A 21887-nucleotide genomic window follows, 5' to 3' on the forward strand; every position below is an offset into this window, starting at 1 on the left:
TTTATTTTGGGGTTTCTCTTAACCCTTGCAGCACAGGGCTCACTAAAGCCAGTGAGCAGAGAGCAGGAAAGCACGGGAAAGCAGAGGGAGAGAGAGGAGACAGAGGGAGTAGGAGTCAGTGGCAGCCAGAGCCACCTGCCTGGAATGAAACCCTTCGGTTGCCAGCCCTCGCCTGGCCGGTGATCTGGGAGCCAGTCCCCAAATAGTGAAGGTAGCACCTCATCACCTTGGGTCATGCCCTCGGGACGCTGGCCTGCAGAAACTGGTGTGCAGCCCCAGAATCTCGCAACTGGCACTCCTTGCTGAGAGAATGGAGGCTCATCTTGCATGCTTCCTCAAATTGGTGGGGTCAGGGGCCATCCAGGAGCCTCATAGCTTCATTTCATCCTTCATAACCTTTCGTCCTTCTGAATACCTGGTCAGCGGCAGTGCCTTCTCACAGCACCCTCAAAGCCTCTGGCTGTCCTGTTCTGTCACTCCCCCAGGACAGCATGCCCTGGGCCAGCCACCTCCTCCCTCCTAACCATTCTCCTTGTGTGCTCCATCTCCGAAGGATGGTGATTAGGAATTTGGGTTTTAGAAACAGACTGACCTGTACAGAGACTCAGCTTCCCTGAGCCCCTCTGTTTCTTCACCTGTGCAATGGAAATGCCTGTGACACCTCCCTCTCAGGGTGACTGATGAATGAAGGGGAGAATATAAAACACTGAGCAGGCCCCTGCCTGGGTAAGTGTGGGCTCTAACCATGTTACTGCTGTGCTTCAGGGCCTCCCTGACTCCGCATGGAACAGGACGGAGTCTGGATACTTAACCAGGTGTCCAGGTCGGGTGGGGAAAGGCTGGCCGCAGACATCCGCGGCATTCCCCTATCTGCCTCTACCCCATGGGGCCAACCTGGTGCCATTGGGGTAGACAAGGAAGCTAGTTGCTGCTCTGAACTCCAGCTGCTCATCCTTCAAGATGTGTGCCCACCCTTGGTCATGAGACACCGACTTGTTATTGGCCCCTCGCCAGAGTGTTCCAGTTGTCCCATTTCTTCATGCCTGGGGGAAGGACATTCAGCATAACTCTGGATAAACACTTAAGGGTCACTGTGGAGAGAAGCCACTGGTCAGTGCCTGAGAGTCTTGTTCCTCTTTCCTGGGGTGGCCAGGGTCGGGTGGGCAGAGGGAGCCCACCCTGGGGTCTCTGTCAGGCTAGAACCAGGCACCTCAAAAGTTTGGATTCAGAGCTTTGGGGGTGGGGTGAGGTGGCTTCCCGCAGACCAGCTGTTTGAAGGGAGAGCCTCAGCAGGCCAGAGTGTGCAGCAGCGTGTTGGGTGCAGGTCCTCTTCATCAACTCCTTGAAGACACTAGCCGGGACTTGAAGACTTGCCCGGATCTCTTTTGCCTTCAGGACCCGGGCAGTTTTTGTCCCAAAAACCTGGAGAACCAGGCCTGCCCTGCATCAGGCGGTGGGAGTCTGCACGTGCCCTCCCACCGGCTCCCTGCAGGCGTGCCGGTCCCCCAGCCCCCACCTCATGGGCCCGCCCAGCGCTTGTGTCACGGTGGCCGGGGTTGGAGAGCTGTCGGGCGGGACATCCGGCCCAGTCTCTCGCTGCTCCCTCCCGCCGCCCGCCCGCCGCCGCTCCAGCGCCTCAGCCTGGGAGCCGACCATCCTCTGCAGAGGACCACCTTCGCGCTGAGGTCTCCAGTCAGTGCTCCCCTCCCTGACCCCAGCCCAGCGCTGCAGCCCCAAACATTCGGCGCCCGCCCCCAGCCTGAGCCCGCCTCCCGAACAGGCGGCGCGGGGATCGGCTGGGCTGCACAGGCCCCCCCCCCCACCCCCCAGCACCATGTTCCCCTGCCCGCTGACCCCGCTGGCGGCCCCAAATGGCGCCGAGCCCCTGGGTAGGGCGCTGAGGCGGGCGCCACTGGGCAGGGCCCGGGCCGGCCCCGGGGGCCCGCCCCTGCTGCTGCCGTCCATGCTGATGTTCGCGGTGATCGTGGCCTCCAGCGGGCTGCTGCTCATGATCGAGAGGGGCATCCTGGCCGAGATGAAGCCCCTTCCCCTGCACCCTCCCAATCGTGTGGGCGCCTCATGGCGCAGGACGGTCCCCCAGCCTGGGGGGCTGTCCCTGGATGCTGGGGACCCGGACTTGCAGGTGAGGCAGGACATCCGGAACCGGACCTTGCGTGCAGTGTGCGGACAACCGGGCATGCCCCGGGACCCCTGGGACTTGCCGGTGGGACAGCGGCGCACCCTGCTGCGCCATATCCTCGTGAGTGATCGCTACCACTTCCTCTATTGCTACGTCCCCAAAGTGGCCTGCTCTAACTGGAAGCGGGTGCTGAAAGTGCTGGCGGGTGTCCTGGACAGCGTGGACGTCCGCCTCAAGATGGACCACCGCAATGACCTGGTGTTCCTGGCAGATCTGCGGCCTGAGGAGATTCGCTACCGCCTGCAGCACTACTTCAAGTTCCTGTTTGTGCGGGACCCCTTGGAACGCCTTCTCTCTGCTTACCGCAATAAGTTTGGCGAGATCCGAGAGTACCAGCAGCGCTATGGGGCTGAAATAGTGAGGCGGTACAGGGCAGGAGCCGGGCCCAGCCCTGCAGGGGACGATGTCACCTTCCCCGAGTTCCTGAGGTACCTAGTGGATGAGGACCCTGAGCGCATGAATGAGCATTGGATGCCCGTGTACAACCTGTGCCAGCCTTGTGCTGTGCGCTATGACTTTGTAGGCTCCTATGAGAGGCTGGAGGCTGATGCCAACCAAGTACTGGAGTGGGTGCGGGCACCACCCCATGTCCGATTCCCAGCTCGCCAGGCCTGGTACCGACCTGCCAGCCGTGAAAGCCTGCACTACCATCTGTGCAGCGCCCCACGGTCCCTGCTGCAGGACGTGCTGCCTAAGTATATCCTAGACTTCTCCCTCTTCGCCTACCCACTGCCCAACGTCACCAAGGAGGCCTGTCACCAGTGACCGTGTGTGTGGGCCAGCAGCTGTTGAGGACTGGTTTTGACAATGCCAGCTTCTTGTGCCTGCCATTCATAGAAACCCTGGCTCTGAGGCCTGGAGCTTCTCCAGATGTCCGGATGCCAGGGACTGCCCTCAGAGGTTCTTTGTCCAGAGTGGGTGCCCACCATGGCTCAGAGGACAGGGTTGGCCAAGAGGCCTGGTGCTTCCCCCCGGAGGGATTTCTTGGTGGCCAGTGTGATCTTCCTTGTCCTGGCAGAGCCTGGTACCAGTTTGCCAGTGAAGCAACACATCTGTTCTACAGACTGACTTCAAGGACTGTGCAGTCCACTTGGTTCACCTTAACCGCTGGCCACACCCAGAGGTGGCACCCGTCGGGGGCACGACCAGGCCAGGGGCCCACATCCACGAGTTAGCAGTCACACCTTACAAATAACTGTTGTGCCTTTCTGCTTTAGACTCAAAATTTCCTACACTTGCCATATCCTGTTTTTCCAAGGAAAGGAAAACTGAGTCAGGGCTCTTGCCTGATAGCATCCAAAGACCCCTGTGCCCAGCCTCTTCTTGGGGCTCTGGGCACCACCTTCCCCCAAGGTTGTGAGTGTGGCTAGTGTATCCGGCTGCCACTTTTATGACATGTTTATTTAAAGTTTGTACTTTTTGATAGAACTCTTGTGAAGACTTTGTTTTCCTAATAGCTGAATTTTTAATAAAGCTGTTTTGTATACAAAGTCAGCATCCCTGATTCTCCCTCTGTGCCCTGTGTGCGGAGCAGGTCTTCCGGATGTCTGTCTCCCCAGGTCAGGAGAGGGAGCTTTCGGGGAGAGGAAGGAAGAAAAAGTGTAACTTGTTTGGGCCAGTCTAGTGGGCCACTGCCATACCATGGAGAACTTGGGGGCTCCCCATAGGCCACACCCGATCACAGACCTCGCTTGTGGGATGCCACTGAAGGGCAAACACTGTTAGGAATGGCACACCCTGTGGCTTATTCCCTGAAGAAGGAGGTGGGTAGGAGACACTGGCTCCTCTTCCTCTTAGACAACAATTGTTCTTGACTGAGGAGGTCCCCAGAGGAAAAAAGGGGTTGTTGTGTAAGGGGCAGTTATTCCTGGCCTTGAGAATTATAAGGAAGGCAAGGAGGTTGAGCAAGGCAGGCTACTACTGACTTAGGTCCAGAGGAAGCTGTGGGCTGTGTGGGAAGGTACATACTAGCCTTGCTATTGGCCTGATTTTGCAGGAGAGATTGGGGAAGGGGGCTTCTGTGGGCACTCATGGTTCTCTGCCATGACACACTAGGAGGTCTTACCTGCCTTACTTGATCTCTTGTCCAGGTCAGGTGCCCCCCTTCAGGGTCCACCTGGCTCTAGGGAACTTTGCCTTAGATAGCACTTAACCACGCTGTGTTGTAATGGCCCAGTTACTTGTCAGTGTCCCCACTGAGATTGAATTGTGTGAGGCTGAGACCATGTCTGTCTTGCTTCCAGAACCTAACCAAGGGGCTGACATACAATAGGCATGTATGTGGCTCACTAGAACCAAGGTGCACATCTTGCTACAGGACAGAGAGCACTGCACTTGGACTCACCCAGAGCAATCAAGCCCCACCTCTGCTTACTAGCTGCCTGACCACCTCTCTGAGCCTCTGCGTGCTCCGCTGTCTTGTGGGAATAATAACACCTCTCATGTGTCCATTGCTGTGAGGATTAATGAGGATGAAATGAGTAAAAGGAGGGCCCACGCCAGCACTCGGTTCACTGATTGTTCTTTGAGATGCTAGTTGAACATCTGATCCCTTTGTGGCCTATGGGGATAGGAGAGAAGCCAGGACACTGTGTCCACCCAGTACTGGGAACTGGAGACCTTTTGACCTGTGGGTTCACTTCCTCTGTAAGGTTCTTTGAGCTTCTGGCCGCTGTAGGGTCCCCTACCCCCACCCTGCCCCAGCTTTTTCCTCCTTGGCTGGAAATGGCTGCTTTGGACCTATAACAACTGCTCAGGCCCCCTTACGAGGCTGCGGTGTGGAACCCAGAGAACCCAGAGGATGCTGGGCCCAGCTGCGGTGCTCACCTCATCTCAGTCCTCACAACAGCCCAATACCACAGCTGTCGTTCTGCTTCAGAGACATGGAAGCTGACACAGAGAGGGTAGGTACCTGCCCGAAGTCCAACCCAGGTCTGCGTGCTCCCAGACTGGGAGCCAGAAGAGAGAGTGGGGGCAGTGGGGGGCAGGTATGGAGACTGTGGGGGGTGGGGGTTGAGAGAAGAGGGGATGAAAATGGAGGTTAAGAAGATGAAGGGCAGGTGGAGGTGATATTCAGGGGCATCAGCACACATTCTCCCTCCCCAGTTCTGCTCTTGCCCTGCCCTGAAGGAGTGGGAGACAAACGAAGTCCTTGATGTGGTTAGTTTGTGGACTCCCCTCCCCTCAGGCATCACAGGGCGGCAGGCCGCAGAGCATCCTGACAGGCAGTGTCGGACACCTGTGGTGTGGGCGGGGGGTTTGAGGTGAGAGCATGTGGCGGATGGCCTGAGACAAACTGCCACTTACTGTCATTTTTGTCCCTCGAGTTAGACTTTGAGGAAATTAACTTGTCATCTACCCTGCCTTTCAGGAAAATAGACTTCTAAAAGAAGCTGCCAAGGAGGTGGCAGAGAGCTGTGGGGGCCCAGCTGGCCCCAGTGTGGCTTGCCTTACACTGGGCACCTATGCCGGAGCTGGGGGTGTCGGGGTGGCAGGCTCTGGGCTGCCTGGGTTGGGCGGGGCATTCTCAACACTGGACAACTGGACTGTGTCTCCTTGGAATCCTACATCCACAATGAGTTTCCTCTCATCCCCGCAAAGAGCCAAGCCCTACGCTGCTGACTGTGAGGACAAGGGTGCCCCCTCAGAACGCACTCCATCCCAACAACCCAGGTCTCCCAGACACAGGCGGATGGGGCTGACAATCCTTTAACTTCTCTCCACAGTGGAGGAGGAGCTGGGAGGGGCCTGGCCTTCCAGGTCTGGGCCCAGATTCCACTTCCAGGCTCCTGTTCTGGTCCAGGTTTCATCCTGACAGATGATACGATGGCCCAGAAACCATCTCTCCTTAAATTCTGAGATTGTGTCCCCTTCCTTTCTTCTCAAACCTCTGTTCCCTCCCTCCAGGAGGGCCCCACCACATAAACACGGATGGGTGAACGCGGAGCCCTCGCCTTTCCCAGGTTCATCTCCAGAGGGGCCAAGCCCCGGGCCCTCTCCCTGGGTGGATGGAGTGCTTTTCGCAGGGAACCAGCCCCTGCCTGGCACCGAGCAAGGCATTCTTTTTCTTCCTAAAGGAAAATGCTAATAATTAACAATACTTACTCTGAAATGAGTGCACCTGTGCCCGGCACGCTAGTAAGTCCTCTACATGCATCCTCTTCATCCTAACGATCACCCAACAAGCTAAGCAAAATTATTACCATTTTATAGATGAGGAAAGTAAGCCTAAGGGACTTGTCCAAAGAGATGAAGAGATGACGGGGGTGGGATTAAAACCCAGCTCCGTTTAATATTTGCTCCTTTGTAAGTGAGCATGTACTGTAACTTCTCTGGCTCATTGCGTCTGCCGATAATCATTGTGTTCGTTTTCTCTGAACTCTGCACCAGTCTCCGGCCCTCCTTTCCCACACCCCACCAGTGACTGTGTCCACGGACTTCTTCAGCTGTCACAAAACCCCCCGGGTTTGCCGCCCTGAGAACAACATGCCAGCAGTGCCGGGCCCAGACCTTGAATATACTAGGCTTTCAGCTCGGGTCCTCGGAGGAGTCAATGCCAAGGCAGAATTAGACACGCACGAGATTTATGGGAGAAACAGCTGTGACGGATGAAGGGGAAGGGAGTGGGAGTGGGCTGGAAGAGCCCGACCCCTGTGAAAGGAGAGAGGGAAGGAAGAATTGCATGGGAAGAGTCTCAGGTTTCAGTGCAGCTCTAAGAAATTCTCTGCACAGCCAAGGGGGGATCCCCAGCAAAGGTCACCTACTGGAGGAGCCCTCCCTTGGGCAGAAATGGCAGGACTGAGGGGTGGGGTGGGGGGTGACACTGAAGCAGGTCAAAAGAGCGAAAGCTGGAGCAGCAGCTGGGGCTGTTGGCTAATTACACTTCTCACGGCAGGTTGTCTTGAAGGAAGATGTGGACACAGCACCTCTGAGGTTGCCACACAGACCCAGCTTGGCTACTCTGACTAATGGGCACGGGTTCTCAAAAGTTCTGTTGACATATGACTTTTTCAACAACCAGAAAACAGCTGTTGGCCTAGCAAGAGCCTCTAATATGTCCAGGGTGCGGGGGCGGGGGGCCTGAACTCACTCTTCCCCACGGCCATTCCTTGGCTTCATAGCAGCACTCTGCCCCGCCTTCGTGTGGGCATTGGAAGACGTGTGCCACCACAATGCCCGAGTGCCCGGGAGAGTTCCCCTGCAGTTTACCCAGCTCGCTGCAGTGAACTGGGTGGATATTGGTGATCACCTTTGCCTAGCTTCCGTCTTTCATAGGCTCATGTGCTCTCAGGGGAGAGCAGATGCACCCAGAGGCTGAGTCTGGGTGCTAGAACCCCAGACCTCCCAGGGCATATAATCTAGGCTTCTTCCCAATCTGATCATTTCCATAAACTCCAGAACAGCCTGAGATGGAAGCAAAGTCTCCCCAAAGGGAGCTTCCAGGGACCGGCATTCCCGGAAGTTACCATGTCTTCTGTGGCATCCCCTACTGAGATTTTAGGTTTGTTTCATCCCAGTTCTGGACCAGTCTGCACAGGGGTCGCAAAGAGACAAAGAGAATCACAGCATCCATCCTCATTGCTCCATCGTGGGGAGACAAAGAGGGCCAGGTCAGGTCACCTTGCCCTTCAACCCTCCAGTAGGAAAACTGTGCCAGCTTCAGCCTCGGGGTGGGGCTTTGGGGACAGAAAGACATGAGAGCCTTCAAGAGCTCAGTAAGGAGGAACCTGTCGTGTCCCTCCTGCCACTGGCTCACCAGCTTCCCCAGACCTGAGGGGCCACCACCTCACTGACTGTCTGCAGATGGAGGAAACCAGATATTCCACCTCACAGCAGCCCAGGGGGCACCCACTGGGTCATTTCTCTGTCCTCTGCCCTGGAGAGACTGAGCTGCCCCTGGGACCCCGCCAGGGGCAGCAGGGCCCCAGGAGTCCAAGCACTGTGTCCAGAGAGGCCATCAGAGCAGGGGAGTCCATGGCAACCGAAGATCAGGCTGGCCCCTGAGCAAAGGGCCCCAGGCTGCCTGGAGGGAAGGCCCTGAGGCAGGCCCAGAAAGGTGGCCTTGGCTGGGTGGGGCGAGGGAAATTCAGCAAAGCTTTCTGATGTAGGAGCTAAACCAAATTGGGGGTTAGCTGACCACTGGCAACCCAGGAATGCCTCTTCTGCCACCAGTGAGAAGCTATAGTGAGCCTCTTCCACAGAAGCTGCTGGACACAAGGGTAGGCTAGTCCCCTAGTAGGGGGGTCTCCTGTTGTCTGGGGGCAAGTGGCCAGCAATAGAACGACAGCTGTTCTGATAGATGAGGGAGCTGGACTAACTAAAGCAGGAAAGCCAGGAGAGAAAAGCCAGCCCCTGGGCAACTTTCTGGGAAGACTCTGATTTTTGTTCACTGAGACTACCCTCAGCCCAAGCACCCACGTATAACAAAATGAGCAAGTGGAGGGAGGACAAGGGGAGAGATGGGCAAGAGGAGGAATAGAACAAGAAAAGGGGACTCACAGGCACAGCTCAGTTGCCTGGCCCTTCTGAGGCTTCTCTCAGCTACTGACCAGTTAGCCTCTCCTTCCTCTGATGCCCCTGGTCCCTAGTACTGCACACCTCTAGGAGAGCTGGTAACCCATAGGGTTCCTTGCCTGTCCCTGCCCTATAGACTAGGAGTTTCTCAAAGGCAAGGGCCAGGTCTTGTTCACATAGAAGGTGCTCAGTGAAGGTTGAGTAAGTGGAAGGTCAGATGATGGATGGGTGGGTGGATGGATGGATGGATGGATGAATAGGGGTGTGTGAGTGGGTGTATTTTTGTGTGAACGAAAGGATGGATGGCTAGATGAAAAAGTGAGTGGATGGAAGGATGGGAGGATGGATGGATGGGTGGACAGGTGGGTGGGTGGCCAGATGAAGGAGTACACGGATGGATGGATGAGTAAGTGGCAGCAGGGTGGCTAAAGGAAGAGGAACTTCTGCAGGGAGAGAAATCAGGAATCACAGTGGACATCTGGTAGGTACATATTGCTTCTTAAAAGGAAAAGATTGAAAGGAAAGAGAGATGTTCCACTCAGGAAGCAATAGCAGAGGGTTGGCAGATGGAGGAAGTGGCCCGGGCAGGGCTGGGTGCTGGGCTTGTGGAGATACAGGAGGGAAGGGACGCGGCTTGGACGGGCGGGAAGATAGCCAGGTGAGACAGATGTCAGGAAAAGCGGGAGTCAACGAGTGACCATGAAAATTCCCAAAAGGGAGGAACTTCCAGCAGTCAAAACAAATGTCTCTCCTAAAACAGAGGTAAAAGGGGTCTGCATTAATTTTTTCCTAATCCACCTGGGTGGGCTTCCTACAGGAGGTGGGTCTTCGCCACCAAAGGCTAGTAGGGAGGGAGTCTCTTGGGGCGTTAAGGACACAAAGGGCCCAGAGGCCTGCATTCCAGTCCAGACTCTGCCACAAGCCTTCGACAATCTTGAGCAATTCCCTTTAAGTCTCAGTTTCCTCACCCGCCACCTTTACGACCTTATGAGGACTTGCAGACCACATGAGGAAAGCAGTTTTACTCAGCATAAAACTCTGAACAAGCAGGAGGCTGGAGAGAGCAATGGGATGAGAGTTTAGGAGTCAGAAAGGCCTGGGCTCAGATTCTTGTGGTCTTGCTCAGACACTCACTAGCTGGGCCAGTTGAACAAGCCCCTGAGCCTCTCTGAGCCTGATTCCCCACAGGTGAAATGAGCGAAATAACATCTACCTTGAAGAATTGTTGTGAGGTTTCAAAGTAACTCACACAACATGCCTGGCATTCAATAAGTGGAAGTTAACATTACAGAGAAGGGATTAATCAAGACGGCTGTGTGCAGCCAGCCGGGCAGGTGGTTCTGGACACAGGCTGGTCTCCCAGAGGATGGAGCCCGTCTTTCTCATTCTCGAAAAGGTACCATCTGTTTTCCAAGTTCTGCACTTGGGGGCCTGTCTCCATTAAGCCTGGGATTGAAAGTGTCATTTCCATCTCTATTCTGTCACCTTCCGCAGTGGAGAAGCCTGAAGGCCAGGCTCTGAACATGGCACCTGACCCGGGCTGGGTGGGTCCAGAGCAGAGTGTGAGAGGAGAGCTGCCTCTCCATGTCAGGGGGCACTGGCATCACCCCATACGGAGACAGGCAGAGTGGGGGAGGTTCCAGCGGGACTCCGGCAGCCTGAGCCCTGCCACCATCCAGTGGCAGAGCCTGTCATTCCACTGTCTGACAGTCTTCCTTTCGGTTTGAGAGATCATCCCCATGGCAATGTAGAAGTCAGACAATCATAACAAGGAGCTGACATTTGTTAGCTGCCTCTTTGTGCCAGACCCTGTGCGAAGAGATTTCTGTACACCTTTTCTCCTATTTTTTATTGTGAGAATGTTCAAACCTACATAAAAGTTGTAAAAATAGTACAGCGAAACCCACAGACCTAGATTCACCTGTTCGCATTTTGCCACGCTTGTTTTATCTCTCTGGGTGTGTATGTTTTTCGAAACCATTTCGGAACAGGTTACAGACTTTGTCATGCTGCACCCCCAAGACATGTCAGCATGTATCGCCTGAGGAGAAAGGCATTATGCTATGTCACCCAGTACTATGGTCAAACTTAGGACATTTTTACAGTAATATAACAGTATTATACAAGTCCACATTTAAATTTTCCCAGTTGTCCAGATCATTTTTTAAACTTTTTATTTTTAAATCCAATTAAAGATCACGCACTATGTTTAGTTGTCATACTTCTTAGTCTTTCACCTAAAACAGTGCCCCACCCCCACCTTCGGCCTTTCATGCCATTAACATTTTGAAGCATTCAAATTAGTTGTTTGCAGACTGTCCCTCGATTTGGGTTTTCTGATGGTTTCCTCGTGGTTAGATTCAGGTTGACCTGCATTTTGATTCTCCTAGTGACTATCCGGTGGATGTTACTACTTTATTTTACAGAAATGGGGCCGGAGGCTCAGAGAGGGCTGTCTCACGCCGCCCAGAGGCTGCCCAGGACTCGGAGGCAGAGAGCTTGGTTCTCAGTCAGTGCTCATACTCCACACCGCCTGGAGCACTTCGAAGTCTTCTCAGTTGGGTTATATGATACATTTGTTGATCAACCTCTTTTAGCACCTTGACCTTGAGTGGAGAGCAGATTCTGACAGGACTGGGTGTGGGAAGAAGAGTGTGATATCCCAGGGGAGGGACACCTCCAACATACTCTGCAGTGAACCCCAGTCTCCACAGTGGACTGACTGGAACCCCAAATGGTCCTTTAGGCTGTTATAGAAATTTGACTTTTTCAGCCTTTTTCTAGACCTCCTGGGAGAGTGATGCATCACATCACATCACACACACACACACACACACACACACACACACGCCACACACTACTAGGGTATAACAATCTTCTAGTTACCATCATAGATGAATGCTGTCCCGTTGCCTAGCAACCTCAGGGCATTTCTGCCCTTCCCAGCCAGAGGGTGGGTAGAGAGGGCAACCACGTGACTGGCCGGGAGTATCTTTCAGTGGAGGTCTCCTGACCTGCTTCCCCAAGACCAGTTGCCTAACAACCATGGAGGTCCTGGTTCTCCGGGGAGTTACCTCACAGGGAATGAGCAGAACCTCTTTAGAGCCTTTCCTCCTGGCTCCTCCTGGGAGCCGCATGAATGCACTATAGAATGCAGGGCTCCTCCCGGGGAGGAGTGCCTGACAACTAAGGGGAAGATGTACACCTCACTGGGCAATGAATCTTTTTGAAGAGAAATAAGTAAATGGAGATTCTGGGAAGAACCTCATTATTCCAGGACAGTCTAGTTTCTTGTGGTACGGTGCCTCAGAGGTTTGGAGACCTGGTGGCCAAGAGTGTTGGGTTTGGGTCCTGGTGGTACTCCTCTGTGAAAGGAGAGAGATGGATGGTCCATGTACCTGGGCAGCTGCTTAAGCACCCAAGCCTGCAGTTAATCTCGAATTGTATGTATAACTTTAACCGCTTTATTTAGGGAAGATTTAGGCCAAGGGTCCTTGCCTGGGGTCCTCAGGGCCCCTGAGGGGTCTGTGGACAGAATTCAGGGGATTGGTCAACTTAGGGAAAAGTTACATCTTTATTTTCACTAACCTGTTCTGAAATATGTGAAATATTTTATGAAATATTATAAGTTCATAGTTTCATGAAGTAGTAAAGTTGGTGGCTTTGTCATCTATAGAAATCACAGACACTTTTATATGATTTTTACAGTTTGAGATATCACAAGCTACCGATTATGCCATTAACTACTTAGAAGTGACGACAGTTGTCAGATCTGCTGCTAAACCTTAATGTGCTCATAAAGAAGCACATATCAATGTCACAGTTTTGCTTTTCAGTGTTTTGGTAACTAAATTTCAATATAGTTGGTTTCCTTTGCAATCCTACGCATCTTTTAAAACGTTTTATTTATTTATTTATTTATTTATTTATTTATTTATTTATTTTTAGAGAGGGAAAGGTTGGGAGGAAGAGAGGGTAAGAAACAGAGAGAGAAACAGAGAGAGAAAGAGAATTGGCCGCCTCTCGCTCACCCCCACCTGGGGACCTGGCCCACAACCCAGGCATGTGCCCTGACTAGGAGTTGAACCAGCAGCCTTTTGGTGGGCAGGGCTGCACTCAATCCACTGAGCCACACCAGCCAGGGCTGCACTCCTACGTATTTCTCTAAAGTGCAAAACATTATTCTGAGGCTTCACCAGACCACCAAAGGGAGATGTGGTGAAAAAAAAAAAAGTTAAGAGGCGCAGGTTTAAACTATGGAAGTTTTTGTCAGACGAAGACCCAAGGATGTATTCTGGGGAGTCTTCTAATTTTGAATGTTCAGTCTTCATGCTCACCCAAATGAATCACTGTGCCATCTTCCTGATGATTTGAACGACTTCCTCACCATCCAGTACTGCAGGGCCGTCTCGGCTTCTAAGTTTGCATTTATAGCAGAGGTGGTGCCAAGCAGCTCCCCGAATTGTTCCATTCTGATTAGAAAACGACAGAGACAGATCGAATATGTAAATGATGACAATACAAAAATAAAATGCTGAGGAAGCTGGCAGGAGGAAGTGTATTGAACTCAAAGAGCCTGCAGCGCAGTGGTGGGCGCTGCAGCCAGGTGGGCGGGGCTCAGTAGCACTCATCAGGTAAGATGAATCATTTTAATCTGGACTGTTTTTATAATAGTTCTCATTTTGTTCTGGTTTCCACAGCAGTGTAGTAACTGTTAGCAGGGACACATTTAGCTTCATGTTTTGTGTGTACTTGAGTAACAAGTTCCTCAAAGGTGAAAACCTCAGCGCTCGGGCACTCCTGACGACTTAGTGTTTCCTTCTGTGGCTTACCCCCTTTCCCACTGAAGAAGGGCTGAGTTAGGGTCTCAAGCTTAAGAGTGACTTCATTTCAAAGGTTTCCCAGATACACGATTAAAGACCAAATGACCTGGTAATGTCTGAAGATGTCTAGTGTGCAATTCCTTGATTCATCCAAAGTCACTCTCACACCATGAGGACTGAGATATGGGTGTTTTTATTCTGGTGAGCATTTCATACTGTGTTTGACCTTCTCCAGACACGGCTTCCTTGTGATGTAAGCACTGACGGTGAGGTTGGGGAGCCCAGTGTCATGAGGTCAAGGGACAGGCCACACTAACATATGGTGTACACGAAATACTCCTTTTTTCCTAATCTACTCTAGAAGCATTTAAATCATGTGTCCTGTGGTTTTATCATATATATAAAAAAACCTAGATATGCTATATTTATGGTATATATGTTTTTTCTTTCCCGTAGCAGGGCCTGAAATTAGAAAACCCAGTGTCAGAGGGTTCAGCTTTCGTGGATTAACTTTAACCCCCTTATGGATCAAACATCAACCAGTTTACCAGTGTTAGTGTTTTCAGACGGAGAGTAGCCTCTGCTGGACTTTGAGTCCCGTTCATCGTGGTGACGGCATGCTCAGAGCTGCTGGCTTCCTCTGGGAGAGTCCCAGCTGCTGACGTGGCCCTCCGCTGCCTTGGGGGCTCTGCCAGTTGCCCCGGTGACCTCACTCCGTGTTTCCAGGCTACTCCACAGCCTGTGGAGAGTGATGGCCGGCCTTGGACAGCGTGTGCCCTTCCTCGGGGCAGCTTCCCCGTGGCACTCCCTCCTCCCCAGGCGACTGGTGTGTACTCTGAGCTGCCACGCCCTCGCATGCAGACTCAGCTCCCCGTGTCGCCATGCCTGACTCTTCAAGGTTGCGGTGGTTCTTGTCCATCATTCCGGTTCTCAAAGTGCCCAGAAAGCTTAGTTTTACATTCTTTTTCTAGAACAACTTGGAAAATAAGTCTCCCCAGACCTGGCTGAGGGACACTGCTGGACGAATATCACTCAGAGCATATCAGATGAGGTTCCTAGGGAGAAGGTACTTTTGTGCATGTGTGTGGCAAAACAAAACAAAACATCCCGTAAGTTCACCCTCTTCACCATCTTAAAAGTGCAGCACAGTAGTGTTAACTATATGCACATTGTTGTACAACAAATCTCCAGAACTTTGTCGTCTTGCATGGCTGAAACTATACTCATTAAACAGCTCTCTATTTCCCTCCCTCCCAGCACCTGGCAACCACCATTCCACTCTCTATTTCCAGGGACTGACCACTTCAGACAGATACCTCATGTAAAGTGGAGTCATGCAGTACATGTCTTTTTGTGGCTGGATTATTTACATAGTATAATGTCCTCAAGGTTCATGTTATAGCATGTGACAGGCTTTCCTTGTTTGTTTTTTTAAGGCTGAATAATAATCCATTGTATGTATAGATCACATTTTGTTTATTCATTCGCCTGCTGATGGACATGTAGGTTGTTTCCACACTTTGGCTATTGTGAATGATGGACACGGGGTGCAAATATCTCTTCAAGAGCCTGCTTTAATTTCTTTTGGATGTATACCTAGAAGTGGGTTATGGAATCATACTATAGTTCTATTTTTATTTGTTTGTTTGTTTGTTCATAGGAAACCCCACACTGTCTCCTATTGCAGCTGCATCATTTTACAATCCCACCAACAGAGTACAAGATTCCAATATCGCCACGTCCTCACCACCACTTATTTTCCTTTTTGATAGTGGCCATTCGAATGGGTATGTGGTGATATCTCATCGCAACTTTGATTTGCATTTCTCTGATGGTTAGTAATGTTGAGCATCTTTTCATAATTTGGTTGTACATTTGTATGTCTCCTTTGGAAAAATGTCTACTCCAGCCCTCTGCCCATTTTTTTTCCTCTGCCCATTTTAAATTGTATCTTTTTTTGTTGTTGAATTGTACAAGTTCTTTATATATGCTTTGCAAATATTTTCTCCCATTCCATAGGTTGTCTTTTTATTCTGTTGGTTGTTTCCTTTCCTGCACAGTGTTTAAGTTTGATGTAGTCCCATTAGTCTATTTTTTCTTTTGCTTTGTTGCCTATGCTTTTGGTGTTGTATCTAAGAAATCATTTCCTATTTCAATATTAGAAAGATTTCCCCCTATGTTTTCTTCTAGTAGTTTTACAGTTTCAGGTCTTACATTTAGATCTTTAATCCATTTTTAGTTAATTTTTGTAGATGGTGTGAGATAAGGGTCTGTCTTTATTCTTTTGCATGTGGATATCCAGTTTTCCCAACACCATTTGTTGAAAGGCTGCCCTTTCTTTGTTGTGTTGTCTTGGCACCTTTATTGAAAATAATCTGATCATATACACAAGGGTTTATATTTGGGCTCTCCATTCTGTTCCATTGATCTCTATGTATAGCTTTATGCCAGTACCATACTGTTTTGATCACTATATCTTTGTAATATGTTTTGATATCAGTACGTGTGAGGCTTCCAGCTTTGTTCTTCTTTCTCAAGATTGTTTTGGCTATTCAGGATCCTTTCAGATTCCATATGAAGTTTAGGGTGGCTCTTTCTATTTCTGCAAAAAATGCCATTGGTAGACCAGTAGTTCTTAATCTGTGGCTCTAGAATCCCTGGATGGCATTTATGGTGCTGAGAGTCTCCTAGAACTGTGTGTCTGTCTCCAATCATTTTCACTTCGTCTCTGCTCAGATATCTGAGGGTTCTCCAGAGCCTGCCGATTGGGCTTCTGATCACACAATCCACGAATGTCAAGAATGGTGGCTACCGGCAGTGGATCTGTCATGATACAAGAGGAAGTCACACAAAGGCATTAAATCCAAAGGAGCTCATGGAATACACATATAGCCTTATTGTTAATTAGTATCATTGCTGTTGGATTTTTAGTTACTATTATTAACACTTTGGGGAAAGTACTGCTCTTTTTTAAAAAAAATATTTTTAAAATTTATTTTTAGAGAGCAGGGAAGGGAGGGAGAAAGAGGAGAGAAACATCAATGTGTGGTTGCCTCTTATGCGCTCCCCACTGGGGACCCAGCCCACAACCCAGGCATGTGCCCTGACTGGGAATCAAACTGGCGATCCTTTGGTACACAGGCTGGTGCTCAATCCACTGAGCACCACCAGCCAGGGCTGCTCTCTTAATCTGTACCTTGCAACCTTTATTAATTAGAAAGCAATATCCCATCAAATGATTATCACTTGAGTGTGTTTTGCCCTAAAATAGATATCTACTTTTCTCAAAACCTGTCTTTCTTTTCTGTTTGGGTCTCTGGTGGTCCTTCATCTGAGCCCCACGGAAGCAGGACGAGTGTCATTTTTAATTACTTTTGTCTCATCAGGTTAGGTGTGGGAGTTTGGTGATGAAGTTATTACCATGCATGTTCCCTGGTGGTGTCTGAGCAGGCTGGGGGACAGCTTCACAACGTCTCGACATGTTTTGTTCAACAGCTTGTATTCTTGGGCATAATGGGCCAAAAATCTTTTATGATAATTGTTAATGCAATCATTGTTAGAGCCTGCTATGGACTGCATGTTTGTGTCCTGTCAAAATTCAAATGTTGAAGCCCTAATCCCCAATGTACTCGGATTAGAAAGTGGGCCTTAGGTTTAGATGAGGTCATGAAGGAGGAGCCCCTGTGACAGGATTGATGTCCTTATAAAAAGAGGAGGAGGCCAGAGCTCGCTCTCTCTCTCCACCGCTGGGGCGCACAGTGAGCAGGCTGCTATCTGAAAACCAGGAAAGGGTTCTCAGCAGACACTGAGTCTGCCAGCACCTTGATCTCAGACTTCCCAGCCTCCATCCCTATGAGAAATGAAAGAGTTGGTCAAGCTGCCCGTCTGTGGTTTTCTGTTATAACAGCCTGAACTGACTAAGAGACTCTTCCTGAGTCAAATATTAAAACACAAGTCAAATATTTTTCATAATTCAAGGCACTCTTTTCCTCCTGGAAACCACCGCCTGAAGAGCAAACTCGAAGGTAATGTTTCCTTGGACCAGCAAAGCTACTTTGCCCATCATGAGTTGGCTCCCTCCTCTCCCCTCTCTTTGACTGGAGTGGCTACAACTTAGCCACCCTTACCGCCTTCCTCCTGAACCTCTACTTGACTCAGGAGTCTGGAGATCTTTCACTGTTCAGAGGATGCTGTTGCTGGCATCTCTGGTTAGGAAAGCATCCATCTGGGCTGCAGTCATTATGAAGAGCTTACCTTGGTCCGGGGCCACTCTGGCATTTCTCCGGAGCAACCCAAGTTGCATTCAGGAGGTAACAGGCCTCATAAAAGTTTTGATGGTCAAATATGTTGGGAAATCCAGAGTTATACAGAATTTTATTATGAAAGATCATTTTTCCTGTTATGTTACTATGTCTTATAGATCTGTGTGGCAGCTGGAGACAGTGGAACATGCACTGTTCTCCCAAACGTATTTGACCACACAGTCCCCTTTTGCACAGGTCTGGGTTTCCTCCGCATCTGCTTTGGAAAAGATAAGTATCTGGGAGGCACACACCAGCTGCTCCCATCAGCTTTGCTATTTTGACTGTCTCCTATAAATAAACATATGAACTAAATGTTTCCAGCTATTTCTAATTGCTAGAAGAAGTAAAAGTTAGTAGGTATGATTCAGGTAGAAAGATGGGTGGTGGGTATATGAGTGGCTTTTCTTTTATTATTCTTTGAACTGTAGATATATTTTATGTATACTCTTTTGTATGTATATTTTGTAAAAATTATTTTTCCCTTATATTAATATTAAGTACCATAGCTTTTATAATTCACATACCATTATTTGTTGACTCTAGGAATGGAGAAATGAACTTCCTGAAGTTTTAAATAATAATAAGCAAGATTAAAAATTGTTCAGAACAGGGTTCTTTTTTTTTTTTACTTTTGTACTATTTTAAATTTATTTTGTCAAAGTACACATAAAGAGATTAGAAATCTTGGAATGCCTGTAAGTATCACTCAATTGAACTGTGTGCCACAGAGTAGAAAACTTCGCCTTCTCTCCTTGGAAGCTCAGGATATCTACAAGAGTGGTAATAGAGCACAGGTTTGGAAATCAACATCTGTTCGAATCCCCACTTCACATCTTACCTGTTTAACATTGGGTGAAGTGCTTCACCTCTCAAAGCCTCAGCTTCTGGATCTGCAGAATAGGGTTTGTTTGGAGATTTAGATGGGATACCGCATGTAATATTCTATGAAACGCCAGCCAGTCGTGTAAAGGACTTACTGGCACCGTCACTGCATCTGGCAGAACAAGTGACTGCGTGTTGATTTTGCGGACAGCAAAAAGTCATCCCATCCTCTGCTTTTGGATCGTTAATTTTATATGGCAACTTGCATTAGCTCACAGGGTACCCAGATATTTGGCCAAACGTTATTCTGGGTGTTTAGGGATGAGAATAATGGCTCAGTCGATAGATTGCGTAAAGCAGACTGTTTTTCCTAATGTGGGAGGGCCTCATCCAATCAGCTGAAGGCTGAACAGAAAAAAAGGCTGACACCCTCACCCCCGAGAGGAGGGGGCACTCCGCCTCGAGCTGGGACCTTGGTCTTTCCCTGCCTTCAGGCTCAGAATGAACCGTCTCCTCTTCTTGAGCCTGCTAGATCTGAACGATAACTATACCATCAACCCTCCTGGGTCTCCAGTTTGCCAACTGCAGAGCTTGGGACTTCTCGGCTTCCGTAATGGCCAGAGCCAATTCCTTATAACAAATACACACACATGCCCTGTTTGTTGGTTCTCTTTCTCTAAAGAACTCGAAACAACTTCGATAGGTATTCTTAAAAATTTACAATTAAAGCAGTCAAAATGACTAGGAAAACATCAATTTAAAGACTGGTATGAGCATGAAATATATAGTCGCTCAAAGGACTAAGACTGAGTGAGGGTTAAAGCTGAGAAAATACAGTATGTAAAGGCCATATACTTGTATAATGTAGCTAGAGGACAACTACAAAAATGGGGGGAGAATGGGGAGAGCATATTCAAAAGGCCCAATTTTACCTGTTCTCAGTAATTTCGGCAATGGTGGTAGTATCCATGTTATTCTGGGACTGTTGTGTATGTGATCAAGTAGATTATTAATAATGTGATATTCCAATTTTATCTTGCCCCATGTTACAGAGAACTAGGCTTCTTGGAATAGAAGAAAAGATACACTGATATAATACGGGAAAGATTAAGTGAAAACCCAATAATCCTGCATCCTTTGCACAAGCCCCGGTTGCCTCCCCTTGTCCCCATGTCCTTTATGCTCTCACACCCAGAATGACATGGACTCCAGCTCACTGAGATTCCCTCTTGCCTGAGAATTGCCCTTCCTTTCACCTCCCCAGTCTCCACCCCCTATAGTCACATTTCTAACACATGAAAATGCCCAGCAGCTGGAGTGTTGGACACATTTTACTAACCATGTGCTTGAGGAAGCGGAGGAAGTGGATCTGGAGAAAGAAAAGCAAGCAGCTATCCCACAGAGGAGGGTTGCCTTAATCCCTGACAACTTCCTTGTCTCTGGTCCCACTCCCTTCCTGGGGCCTGGCTGCATTTCTCTTCTTGGCCACTGTGTGTTGTTATATTAAATTTCTCTTTTCTGCTTAAACTTGTTTGAGAAAAGGTCTAGTGAATTCTTACTCCCTAAGACTCAAAAACAAAGGCCTTAGTCCTAAATTTGAATTGAAAGTATCAGCAGGAACTCATGAGCTGTATTTATTTATCTATTGATTGATCTATCAATTCATCTATTAATCCTAGCTCTGTCATCTGAAAAGGCCTAGAAACAATGACTAACCCAGTAGCAATGAGTATCTATAGTATCCGGAGTGTAGTCTTGAAATGTCATTTTCTGCTAAAAGGAACCAGAGCTTCTGGGGCAATGGCTGACTCCAGGTCTGTGGTGGGAATACACAAGGTCGGCCTGAACAACTTGTTTTACTGGCTGGCAAGGAAGGGATCAAAGACTACTGGGATCATGTCAGAAGACTCAGGAGCCAACTTAAAAAGGCGACCACCAGCCAAAGATGGGCCAATTTTAACTTCAAAAGGGTAATTGTCACTGGTTTAAACCATTGGCTGTGGTCAAATTTATGAGTTCATGCTGCTATTTAAGAAACAGTCGTCACATAAAAAAGTTATCCTTTTATGAAAAAGTTTTTGCTCTTCCTGAAAACTGCCTGAGGTGACCTCTGAAAATGGTTTGCTATTTACTTGACCCAGAAAACCCCACAAAATTATGCAAAAACAAGAGGTTCAAATCTTCACGTTCACTTTAAGAACACTTGTGAAACTGCCCAGGCCATCAAGGGTATGCACATCCAAAAAGCCACCACATACCCAAAGAGTGTCACTTTACAGAAGCAATGTGTGCCGTTCTGTCGTTACAATGGTGGGGTTGGTAAGCGTGCCCAGGCCAAATACAGGGGCCAGACACAGGGTTAGTGGCCCAAAAACAGTGATGAGTTTTTGCTGCACATGCTTAAAAGCGCAGAGAGTAATGCTGAACTTGAGGGTGTAGATGTGGACTCTCTGGTCCTTGAGCACATCCAGGTGAACAAAGCTTCCAAGATGCAGCATAGAACCTACAGAGCTCACGGGCGGGTGAGCCCACACTGGAGCTCTCCCTGCCGCACTGAGACACTCCTTCCTGACAAAGAGCAGGTTGTTCCTGAACCAGATGAGGAGGTTGCACAAAAGAGTAAGATGTCCCAGAAGAAATTGAACAAACAAAAACTTATGGCCCGGGAGTAAATTCAGCATAAAATAAATGTAATAAAAGTAAACAAAATAAATAAAAGTTATAAATTAATAATAATGGCAAGTTCATACATACACAAGCACATACAAACCCGTAAGATTGTAAATGTTATTGAAGAAGATATATGCAAACGCTAAAACCAAATATTACACTAGGGATGGAAGAGTTCCGTGAGGTCCTGCCCCTAACTCCGGTTTGGTCCCCCGGCTACTACCTTGATCTTCCCAGAAAATGAAGGCAGTGGACAGGATTGATTCTGTTGAGTATATGCTCCAAAAGGTGTCTTGCAACAAATTTTAAGGTGGTTGTCAAGACCGATGGAAAGATGTTGGAGGCAGCCTTGAGAAAGCCAGTGCCTGAGGCTTGCAGAGAGAGCAGCCAGCCTGCCGGGCCTTTCTGACATGCCCACTATTCTGTTCAGGGTCCCCAGAGTAGGAGAACCCCTGCTGCCTCACACAATTTCTCTCCCCCCACTTTCCAGTCCAACCCAGCTCTGAGCTAAAGTCAAATCATGGATTCTGTCTGCCTCACACAGACCCCACCTTG

The 21887-nt window shown here is 49.3% G+C and overlaps 1 protein-coding gene and 1 pseudogene across 1 annotated transcript; both read left to right on the plus strand.

The window, feature by feature from the left end:
* Positions 1-1150: 1150 nt before the first annotated feature.
* CHST14 (carbohydrate sulfotransferase 14) lies at positions 1151-3690 on the plus strand. Its single transcript, XM_028506057.2, has one exon. It carries the CDS (start codon positions 1835-1837, stop codon positions 2963-2965), a length of 1131 nt encoding a protein of 376 aa, XP_028361858.1. The 5' UTR covers positions 1151-1834; the 3' UTR covers positions 2966-3690.
* Positions 3691-20767: 17077 nt separating this feature from the next.
* On the plus strand, positions 20768-21334 carry LOC114492959 (annotated as a pseudogene).
* The last annotated feature ends 553 nt before the right edge of the window (positions 21335-21887 follow it).

The sequence above is a fragment of the Phyllostomus discolor genome, chromosome 1, assembly GCF_004126475.2.
Source record: "Phyllostomus discolor isolate MPI-MPIP mPhyDis1 chromosome 1, mPhyDis1.pri.v3, whole genome shotgun sequence".
In the NCBI taxonomy this organism is placed as follows: domain Eukaryota; kingdom Metazoa; phylum Chordata; class Mammalia; order Chiroptera; family Phyllostomidae; genus Phyllostomus; species Phyllostomus discolor.

Bases quoted from the DNA above. Each gene is read 5' to 3' on its own strand.
- CHST14 (XM_028506057.2), top strand. From the start codon at position 1,835: ATGTTCCCCTGCCCGCTGACCCCGCTGGCGGCCCCAAATGGCGCCGAG.